Raw genomic sequence first — 12,048 nt, 5'->3', positions numbered from 1 at the left:
CTGGGGCTCTGCCCTCCTGGGGCTCTGCCCTCCTGGGGCTCTGCCCTCCTGGGGCCGCAGACACACCAGCAGCTCAGGTGAACAGACATACAGGTGTACAGAAAGAAAGGTGTACAGACATACAGGTGAACAGATATACAGGTGAACAGATATACAGGTGAACAGACAGACAGGTATACAGACAGACAGTTCTACAGACAGACAGGTGAATAGAGAGCAAAACACGGGACATTTTCAATTTGCAACATCTGCCTTTTCAATCCCATTAAATCAAATTGTTAAATGTAAGGCCTGGTTATAATAGGTGTCATGTATAATTTCTCCCTAATGATCACCATTAAGTACTCCAAGAATGTTTCAATAGTGCTGATTGCACTTACACAGTACTAGAGGTATGCATCGACGCTGAGCGAGCAGAAGGTGAATTTCATTTTATATCGGAATGAGGTTATTGGCTGCGTACTAACTGCTGATGTTTTTTAAGCCCTGAGATGTGATAAAAGAAGGGAGTTGTTCAACGGGAATTGTTAGTGGAGGTAAAGCAGCTGAGAAACCAGAAAAAAATGTAATCAATTTATGTTCTTTATAATGTTAAAACTCAGATGTTTAATATCTTTATTTAGATGTGTTGAAAAGAAAACACATACAAAAACAAGAAAACAACACACACACAAAAAATCCCCAAAAAGATGTTATTCTGTCATATTTAGAAGACCTGACAGCTTCTCCGCAGTAAGAAGAACAGTTTTTACAAGTTATTTTGAGCGTTTTGGCTTTGAGTAACAGCAGGTTATCTTATGCAATACAGGATATTAAAATTAAAGCTCATATGTTTTAAGTAACCTGACTACCAATGCAGTCGTGTACCTGCATTTAAGAAACACCTCTAAGTGGGCTCTGTTTCTTCACAGTAAATCTCATTTCCATACATGAAATCCTCTCATGCTTTGCATAAATCCCTGCTTCTCAAATGCAAAACCCTTTTCTCTGTTTTCTGAGGCAGTATGAAAGGCTGCTGTAAGATACTGTATGCATAATGGCTGCAGGGGGCGGAGAGGAACACGCAGCAGTACCTGTTTGCAAAAGTCATCTTAATCTAATTCAGCCTTAGTGAGAAACAGGAAACAATATGTAAACTGCACAGATCAGAGTAAAACTCATTACGTCCAAACAAGATGTAGCATGTCACGGATTACAGCTGTGCTATTATTATTATTATTATTATTATTATTATTTATGAATCTCTTTGTATAATTTATACACTCACAAAAAAATATTGTCCACGTGGTTATGTGGGCTGACTTGAATGCATTTGTTTGCTTATAATAAAAAGACAAAACTGTGAAAACATTTTACAGTGACGTTAAGTTTAAGAGCACTAAATCAGAAGTTCCCATTAGTAGAAATGGGGAAAATCCAACATGTACAGTAGGTTTCAAGGATGCACCTGCATGTTAGACTGTGGAAAATATATTACAGAAAATTGGACAAATGACTACTGAAAACATGTGGTGACACATGAGTAATGTTACTGAGTTTGATAGAGCTCCGTGCACAGCTGTTAACAGTATGTTGAACAGAAATATATAATATATCAGTAATGTGGGGTTTTTCCATCTCAAATACCAATACGTATTGGATTTAAAAATCCAGGATCATCATACAGAAGAAAACAGAAGATTCTCTCAGCACCAGGGGCCACATCAGAGCATTTTGCTGGTCTGAGAGTCATGACCTTTGTAAGTCATGCTGATGTTAGTGGACGGTGCCGTCTCCATCCTGCTGCGGAGCTCCCTGGTGTCTTTCACGGGACACTTGCTGGTCATCCGGCACCAGAAAACCTGCTTGTAGGAGTTCCTGAAGTTCTCCGACAGGAAAGCGTAGATAATGGGGTTGACGGAGGAGTTGCTGTAGGCCAAGCAGTGAGCCACCATCCTGAACAGGAAGGAGGCCTGGTTCAGGGGGAAAGAGCCAAACTCCACCCACAGGTGAACGATGTGGTGAGGCAACCAAGACAGGCAGAAGACGATGACCACCACCAGGACTGTCTGGGCAGTCTGGGGAGATAATGGTTGGTAACTGTTATCAAATGTAACTGATAACTAGACCGTCTGTGCAGGAGGAGTAACACGAGATAACAATGACAAACATAAGGTAAAGTCAAATAATAACAGGCAGGTAGTTTATGGATAGTCCAAATACTCAAATACAAGATGACAAAACATTTCTACTGACTGAATTTCATTACCAACTAGACTTTACACACAAGGTCACTTCCCCACAAGGCATCTTCACTTGTATTTCCAGCGACGTAGTGCAGAATGTATGAAAGCAGCGCCGCATGTAACATTTTATTTTATTATTTGACTGACAATTATGCTCTAATTTATCATTTTGTCTATGAAATGTCACAAAGAAGTAACAACTGCCCAACTCAATATGTCAAAATCAAATGACGTCTTCACGTCACATTTTGTCCGACCAGCTTTCCAAAACCTAATGATATTTCCAATATTTAATTAACTATCATATATAGTATATTATATATGAGGAAGAAAAGCAAAAAATCCTCACATTGGAGAAGCCTGAACCAGTGAATGTATGGCATTTTTGCTTGAAAATGAAACGATGATTGATTATCGAAATAGTTGCAGACTGATTTTTACAATCAAGCTAATCAATTTATCGTTTCAGATCTACATGCAAGTCAACAGTGTGCAGTCTTTTTTTTTTTCAATGAGAATTTTGCACACTTGCTTTTTAAGCACCACTACAGCACATACCTGATCCATCATTGAACCATCAGTCATACAAGGAGAAATAAGAGAAGCATTTCCCCATTATTGTAAAACATGTTGAACATAAAGAGACAGAAATAACCACCAACCTTCTTTTTGGAGAGCTCTGATTTTTTGGACACATTCTTCAGCTTTTTGTGCAGATGGTTTAAAACCTGCAATAATGAAAGTGTGATAAAGATAAAGGCTGTAAATATGTTGTTGTTTCTATTTTAAAAAATATCTTATATTTAACCAATCAATGTAGCACCAGCTACAAGAGTTAATACACTTTTGCATATCATTACACATGATTTATACACACCAACTGCTTAGACAAATAATGTTTCAGTGATCATTTGTCAATTTCAAACGACTGTGGCTGAAAAGTCAACATATTAACACTAGAAATGGCTTTATGGGAATAAAAGCCACAATGTAACATCGTGTTTAACTTCGCAAGAATCTAAATTTGGTGTGAACTGTCAAATATCTGTCATTAACACCGTAGATCAATGCGCATTCATTAACTCTGATCCACGCTCACCCACCTTTGCGTAACAGACAGATATCAGAGTGAGAGGCAGGAGGTATCCAAAAACAAAAGTGCACATCACGTAGACTTTCCTCTGGTGACCTGGCCAAACCTCCCAGCAGAAGGTGTTGTTGTCCTCCCTCACCACGATGCCCTGGTAGTGCGCAACGGGAGCTGCCATGGCCAGAGACAGGATCCAGATCAGCACTACTCCGAACATGGCGTGACTCTCCACCCGGATCGAGGAGGACTTCCTGGCGTGGACGATGGCCACGTAACGGTCCACGGACATCGCCGACAGAGTGAAAATGCTGACCAGCATGGACACGGTGAAGAAATAGTGGATGAACTTGCAGATGAAAGCTCCCAGCACCCATGTGGGCAGCATGTAGATGGTGGACTGGAAGGGGACGCAGAAGAGGAGGTAGGAGAGGTCCGCCACGCTCAGGTTGAGGATGAAGATGTTAGTTGTGCTCCTCGGTTGTCCCGGTTTACTGCGTGCCAGCACCGTGATCACCATGGTGTTCCCAAGCACCCCGAGGATGAAAACAAGTCCAAATATCAGAAGAGAAATAAAGTTGTCTACACCCATCCCCAGTACAGGTTTACCTGGCAGCCTCACGGTGTTGCTGTTGAAAGGCTGGCTTTGGTTTTCCAACTGTAGCTCCATCTTTTTCCACTATTCAAGAAAAGTTACATGTTGATATAAAACATGCATATCCTCCACGTGAAGCTCGTGTTGGATTTTCTCTTGAGTAAAGGTTGGATGGAGCTCATGCATTTGCAAGCTGTTCCTAAGCAACGTCACCATGTTGTGCGCAAAACAGCCGACCAATACCTTTCCACTGTTTTCAGTGACCTGCAGCCAGTGAAATGGGAATAAACAGTTACACTATACATTAACAACATAGTCACCAAGCATTCAGTCTTTACTTTAACATAATGTATCAGAGATTCATATAAGGTAGCCTAAATATCTATTTATAATAGGTTGTTTTGCAATATTTGTAGAAATACAAACTCATTATATATTACAATTATTACATGCACATACAACACCCACATGTGCCAGTGAGAGAGTCCACCCCCATTCCATCCCCCCCAGCTAAACAAATTCCCATTATTCATAATTTCTTTGCACTAAGAAAACACACAATATCAAAAGTGTGGCATTGTGTAATTATTTATGATGAACTGTACGAGGAATGTGTCTGCCAACATTAAAGAAGCTTTTTGTTTTGTTTCATTAGAGAGTGCACTTCAGTCTAATATAATGACTGGATTTGGACATTTTCTGAGACAAATACTGTGTAGCATAAATATTTATCTTGGTGGGCTTTGTCCACAACTTCATCCGGTCTCACTGACTGCATCAGTAATTCATCAACTTCACTGTTTCGTACAAGATTTACTTAGTACACATATATATTAATACATTTATAAATGCTTATCAATGTATACATATTTATTTCAAATACTATTCCAGTTTTATCTGGATTTTCCGAACATTGCAGTATTGGTTTTGCACAACCTATTTCATTAAGGGAAGCAACATGCATGATCCAGCATTGTTTACCAATTCTAAGACTTAAATGTCAGGATATTGATTTGTTCTGTAACAAGACATGGAATGTTTATACAAATTTCATGATCCATCCAAAAGTTGTTGAGATATTTCCGACCCCTTGACCGACAAACCAACATTACCATCCCCAGAGCCATGCCACAAGCATAGCTAAACTCTGTATCTCAGAAGTCCCCCAAACCTATGGAAGTACAAAATTAAATTAGTAGATTTGCCGGTTAATTTTCCATGAAATGTTTAATAATCTTCTTGTAAGGAACATTGTGATTTAATCCTTCTAAAACAGCTTCTTTTTAAGAGTCAGATACTAAACAGGTAAGTGAACGTGCACACAACTCAGCCAGGAAATACTTTCTAATTTTTCTCATTTCCATCGATTGTCCCCAGTCTTCAGCTTGTGTTATTGATCTGCTCCGATCAGGTCTGGGAACAGCTGTATGATCATCATGCAAGCATTTGAGTCTCAGGCGGACCAGTGTTGATAGATCTACCCATGGGATAACCATCTGGAAATGACGACAGAGATGATACACACACGATGTAACCTGAGAGCAGAGGCTGATGTTATCTTGGGGTCCACTTGTCCTCAGACGGTTATGTGCCTGCTTAATTTGCTGGTGTTAATCAGGTAAATTCAACATGTTACACTATAGTCTTATGAAGATGAGGATGGTAATGATACTGATGAAGATGGTGGTGATGGTTTGGATCTTAGCCTTTCAGAAAATGAATAGCAGTCATTATATCACAGACTTATTGTACATTTGGGAGCAGGGCAGTTGTTTTGTAATTGGTTCATGTCCTGAAGCAGCCTGAAGTTTCCATGGTGACTCTTTACTCTATTGACCGAGATGTTATCCATCTTTCTGCTGGGTAGGAGAAAGGTCCACTGAAGCTTTAAGACAGCCTCCAATTTCACAAGACATATATCACTCATTCCTACAATTGTGCCATAGCTGTTCATAAGATAGATGTGGTAAACCGTCCTGTTTTCATTCTTGGCACTGTCCGCGATGCTGAAATAATTCAGCACTCATCAGCTCCTAACCCTGAACCAGTGTCAGCTCATCTGTCCACTTGAGAATGACATCCCTCCTCTCTGTAGATTTGTGCAGTGAAGGTGCTCTTAAAGAGTCCTAAGACTCCTTAGTCTTATGTGAGGTGCATTGTACAGAGTCCCTTGTATCCTAAATCTTTATTATTTCTGCATTTGTGAAGATCCTATGTGGTCAAAACGAGACCAAATAAAGCTTTTTAATGCATAAGTTTTACTGTCTAAGAATGTCTGAAGAATGAATTTTTTTGTGTGTTCCATAAGTCGTTTCAACCTATTACACCTACTATTTACTGAATGATATAAACATTTGTACTTTCTTTTATTTTCTTTATGAAGTGTTTTTTATCAACTTTTCCAATACAGTATATAAAGACATAATGCAACGGAAGACAAAAATCTGATAATAATTCAGTGAAGAACTGATAAGAGAACAAACAGAACACATCTGTGCACAGTCCTTGCGATTAGGAATTAAATGCATTTTTCAAATGAGGCATGTCTGACTCTTCCAATGGTGGACCACCATCTTTGTGCCAATAAAGCCTGCTAATGCCAGTCCAAATTATCTTTAGGCATACTCCATAGTTATGGATGGATTAAGAGACTATGGGCCCCTGGGCACAGACGTGGAAAGGGGTCCACCATCTTTTCTACATCAGAGCAAGACACAGACTTGTGGTGCTTTTGCCATTTATTATTTAGCATCTGTTTGTAGTCGTTACACTCTTTACAGTGATGTTGTGTCTCTTTGCCGTTTCTTTGCGTCTCTTTGTAGTCTTTCTGTTTCTTTGTGTTAACTTTGCATCTCTTTGTGGCCGGTACTGCGTGCGTCTTTTCGAGTGAAATGTTGCAGGTGAAGGCCAGGGGGAGCCCAGACACTTTGGGTCGGTGCCCGGTAGGCCCGTTCAGTAGTCCATCCACGCCTGTGATCGAGATTAATCTCCTAATAAACACATCGGGGGAGATTCTGGCAGCTGATAATGCAACCATTTTCCAAAACTATTGATTACTGTTTTCCAAAGAGAAGAAACTATAAAACATTCCCAAATCAAATGAAGATACATTTTATACCTCCAGCAGTATTCATCGCCCATGAGTCCTATTTTTTAGTGATGCTACTTAATCTTGTTAGCATTGTCATTTGGTTTGTCCAAAATGTAAATGCATCGCTACTTCCTCTGTGTCTACGTTTTTCTTTATGCTTATTGAGAAAGAGGGTGTGTTGCGATTGACAAATTAAGAAGGGAAGAAAAAAAGTCACAAAGAACGACGTCCTAATAAACGAGCTGTAACACACAGTAATCTCATGCTATCACACCACAAAAGCAGTGTCCCTGCAGCACCTTCCCTCCACCTCCATGTGATCTTCTTTACCAACCTTGTTAGAGACTTAAGAAGATAAGCTGCTTTGGACCCTGCTGCTCTTCCTCTCAGGTAGTTAGCCCTTTAGACTCAGACCTGTTGTTACCATGACACTGAGGGATGAGAGGAGACCACAGCCACAGCTCATCCATTTACCCCAATCATTTGAAATAGACTCACCTTGCTTGTTAAATAGCTGGGAGCTTCAGATTGACATTTGGGTGATTTAATCCAGTGTTCTTTTCTCTTCTGTTTTGTTTTGGTCAGATGTAAAAACAGCATGTCTTTAGATTATAGTGTGTGTTTGTGTGTCTGGGAGATTTAGGATGATAATGTTCCTTTAAGTGTGTTAATCTTTCTGATAAAGCTGGTATCATTCTTCAATGTCTGAAAACTGAAAATGTTATTTACTGGTTATTTTTTCCATTGAATTTATTTCTGAAATGTATTCTCACAATACAAGACAGGTCCCCGTTTGTGCTAAACAAAACATGGCCGATATGCCCTCAGATATGCTGGTATACTGCAGATCTGGAATGTTAAAGTCAAGACAGCAATGATGATTTGGTTTATCAAAATGTCTTTGAATTTAAGTACAGACAAAAATAATGACTGTATAATTTTATTGTTTAGAAAAGACAGAAAGCTTAGTTTTATTTTTCATTTTGGCTCAAATGTTGAATATGAATGTGGGATTGCAGTCCTGTGGAAGAAGTTGCAATACTGCTCTGTAAAAATACTCTGCGTGTGAGTGTGTGTGCGTGTTCAAAGAAGTGTTGATTACCATTAGGTTGAATTCACAGTTTTCTAACACTGTCTCAGTGGAACAAAATAAGTGTTTATTGCTGGCTGTTAATAAATCATAGGTGTTATATTTTGTTCTCCTGCGCGTTCATGCACTTAGCAGTTCCTCACATCAGCAGTAGAGGGAGTGAGGGAGGTTTGCCCCAACAATCATGTCTTTACAATGTGAGTCATCTTCCTCAACTGTCTCAAGTGCAAAGACAAACAGGTCTGTTATCAGATGGTGTCTAGAGCCAGAGGACGTTTCTTTTAAAAGCTTTTTTTTTTTCTGCAGATAAATGTGTTGAACATGTGTGCTCAGTGTCACCACACACTCACACTGGGAGCTGAAGCCGACCCTGGCCTCTGAGCTCTTCCACTGAAGCAACTTGCAGATTAAATTTGTTTACTCAGTCGCACACAGCCACTTCCATATTCCATGCATGCAACATACTGCAGGAGGCAACATGGCGGTTCATTAAGTACTGAAGTGAAATAGCGGTTTGTACAGGGAACATGCTATTGTCAAACATGGCTTCTGAAGTCACTTGTTCTAAATGAATGTACTTTATGGACACTACCGGTCAAAAGTTTGGGGTCACTTAGAAATTTCCATTGCACTCCATTATAAACAGAATACCAGCTGAGGTCAGTTGCATTGTTTTTTTTAACCCGGTCAGCAGTTTTCAAATTACATTATGTGCTTACATAATTGCAAAAGGATTCTCCAGTGTTTTCTCAGTTAGTTTTTTTAAATGATATCAGATTAGTAAACAGAATGTGCCTCTGGAACACTGGATAAATGGTTGCTGATAATGGGCAATGTAGATATTGCATTAAAGATCAGCCACCCACTCAGATCAGCTGGTATTATGTCTATAATGGAGTGGCATGGAAATTTGTAAGTGACCCCAAACTTTTGACCGGTAGTGTATGTAGCACTTCATGTAGCACTTTATTTAGTATAGGAAATCGTAAATCTGCTATTTGCACAGTCCCTCGAGTAGCCCTTATGTTAATTGTATATTCGTTTTTTTTTAATTGTTTTTTAACCCTGTGCTTGTCATTGTGTCTGTAACTCTTGCAGCTAAGTTGCTCAGTTTCCAATGCAAATTTCTCCTTAGGGAGACCAATAAAAGTACTTTGACTTTGACAATGGAAACGTCTGTGTCCACCTTAACATAACCAAATGTGAGGCAGAAGAATGAGTAAAGAGAAAGAAAGAAAGAGTACATGACTGTAAAGTAAAAAAGTTAGATATTCCATTAGTCATTTGCACACATTTTTAGATGAATAGTTTGCTGCACATGACAGTCTTGTCATAAATTTGTTTGAAGAATTATGGTCATATCATTAGATAATTTAGTTCAAACCTGTTATGTTCAAATAAAGTGACAAGAATGAATGAATGACATACACCATACAGAAAGTTGTGATCATTCTCTGATGCCTGCCAAAGATGACAGACCATGATGCCCAAAAATGGCTGAAATCACATTCTTTTGTAGGGTGTCATGTTTTACTTTCAAATATATGATGGTGTAGTGAAACTCCAAAGGTGAAGATAGAACTGGAAAAAAGCAACCAAAAGCAAAATGATTGAAGAGCATCAGTGTGTAGCTTCTCTTCTTTTCTGATGTTTACTGTAAAATCAGAAAATGTCTCCTGTTTGCATCAATCCCTTATTTACAGAAGCAGTGGCTCAAAAATATCTTCTGGGCCTCCATTTGAAACAAGAGTGCATGATATTGTTTAGATGCTAAACAAATGATAGCATTATGCTCGAGCCCTGGCGGCAGCTCCTGCCAAATGTTGATGGAATCGTTGGCTTTCAACCACCAAGACATTTGCATTGAGTTGTTTACTGGCCAGGAGGAACGCTGTGAGGATGCACTGCGGGAAAATAAGCCATTCAGATCTTACGGCTGATCCTATTAGTTCAAAACAATGGGAATTTTCAGAGACAATGCAACGCAAAATGAGTCAGAAAGTTTTGTTGGCTTTTAAGGCCGTGGTTAGTTATTTATCAAATACAAAATGTAAAGTTAGACACAATTACATGTTTCATCAAGAGGAGAAAGTGTAGAGACTTTTCTTGGCCCGAGCATCCGCTGAATGGTTACATCAGCTGCTGAGCATCATAGCTATGTGGTCATCTACGCTATAGGCAGCAGGGACTGCAGCATGAAGAGGTCATCCAGGGCGACAAAGACACACAACACAAATGCTTTTCACTCTCAAAGCTAATTATTGGCTCTTGATTACAGATGGAATCACATATTCTTATTTTACCTTGAGCAGTTAACGTCCCTGCTGGATTTGAGAATAAAAATAAGCAGAACAAAGCTATTTGAGACTTCATCAACTTATGTAAATACAGTCTATCTACAGACGTCGAGGCTTTACAGCTTTCATAAAAACGTCAGCGAATGAAACTAAATCCTGTTGTAACGGCAGCGTTCAGGGTCAGACTGATGTATTCTGACGGAAGAACACGTTGTATGCATTTAACACAGATGACAGATGGATGTATAGAAGTAATTATAAAAAAAAATTTTTTTCAAAATGATGACTTATCTTCACTTGATTTAGGAGTCAAGATGGCTTCAGACACTATAACTGAACACCAGGCTCCATTGGATTGTGTCTTTGGGGAACAAAATCTAGACCCATCTGATTACTTTTAACTCAAGTGACCTGTTACGCTCGCTCTACAGTACATACAAATGTGACAGCATCATGTCATAGAGGTTTCAAAAGTCATAATGTTTTAACTAATTACTGTAAAAGCCAAAACGTTTGAGTTTTTGCACACGAGATAGGACAGAAAAAGAACAGAGAAAGGCTCTCTTTCTCCTTCTCTCCAGAAGCCGATGGATATTCAGCTGCTTTGCTGAGTGGGCGTCTTTGGTCTAGATTGGCATTCCTGCTTGGGTTCAAGGATATCGCCCGTGTTTGTGTCCCACAGCTCTCTTGCAATGGCCGCTATTGTTTCCCCTGCACCCAGCCTCAAACTTCCAGCCCCAGGAACAAATCCAAGACTCTTCTGGACACCAGGGCACAAGCAGTGTGGTCAGCCCACTCTCCGCATTCCTGTACCCTACCTCTTGTCAGGCACCGTGGGTGCTGCGCTGAGGCTCGGCCCTGCAGGACAAACAGACGGAGCACTGTGTACGAGGCAGAGTGGACAAACATGTCTCCCTCTGAATATCCCCATTTTACTGTGTTTATACAGGAAACTATGCAGCTATGTAGCCTCAATAGACTTCAATGATATGGTCGCTCATGTTCAGATAAAATTCTCACCCACTATTTAGGATTTCTCAGCAGATGAGCTCAAATAAAGGCCTTGACTTTCTCCATTTTGACAAGGATTCAGATTTTCTTTAAAATCTTTGTTGAAAGCCCTTTATTTGAGGCTCATGTGGCTGTCAACAGAAATACTTAATTTTGTATTAGTGTCTGTATTATATTTACCCATTGCAAAAAACCAGGATGAGGACATTAAAGTTATCCTGGATGAATCTAGCCTTGACTTGGTTGCACAAAAGCATGTTAACATGCAGGCTAACAATAACCCTGGAGTCTTGTGTTAAATCAGTTGTTGCTCTAACCCGAAATAAACGTGTTTAACAGTTATTCCGTTGTCTTTTTGAATGTGCTCTGTTCTATTTTTTTAACATGCATTGCTTGCCACTATTGCTGTCACGTTTGATTAAAATTCTACTATTGCAGTTTTTCAGATGGTTAGAAATTGTTGCACTGGTACCGGAGACTGAGTGGGACAATGCAGCTATTCCCAGATGACATTAATGGCAGACTGGTCGGAGACCAATACATAATTATTTCAGATGACTGATTTCTTTTTCTTGTCCTTCTCTACTAAAAAGGATAGGTTTGTGTTACTCAATAATATGTAGGCCTGTTTTTTTTATTAGGTATTGATAGC

General features: G+C 39.5%; 1 protein-coding gene across 1 annotated transcript; it reads right to left on the bottom strand.

Annotated features, from left to right (window-relative positions):
• Nucleotides 1-598: 598 nt before the first annotated feature.
• On the bottom strand, nucleotides 599-4,110 carry galr1a (galanin receptor 1a). Its single transcript, XM_032536004.1, has 3 exons — nucleotides 3,329-4,110; nucleotides 2,888-2,953; nucleotides 599-2,057 (listed from the first exon to the last, which is right to left on the bottom strand). Exons 1-3 carry the CDS (start codon nucleotides 3,980-3,982, stop codon nucleotides 1,704-1,706), a joined length of 1,074 nt encoding a protein of 357 aa, XP_032391895.1. The 5' UTR covers nucleotides 3,983-4,110; the 3' UTR covers nucleotides 599-1,703.
• Between the last annotated feature and the right edge of the window lie 7,938 nt (nucleotides 4,111-12,048).

Source organism: Etheostoma spectabile, chromosome 14 (genome assembly GCF_008692095.1).
Source record: "Etheostoma spectabile isolate EspeVRDwgs_2016 chromosome 14, UIUC_Espe_1.0, whole genome shotgun sequence".
NCBI lineage: Eukaryota > Metazoa > Chordata > Actinopteri > Perciformes > Percidae > Etheostoma > Etheostoma spectabile.
Note: the sequence above shows the minus strand (reverse complement) of the source record. Positions and strands in the feature narration are given on the sequence as shown.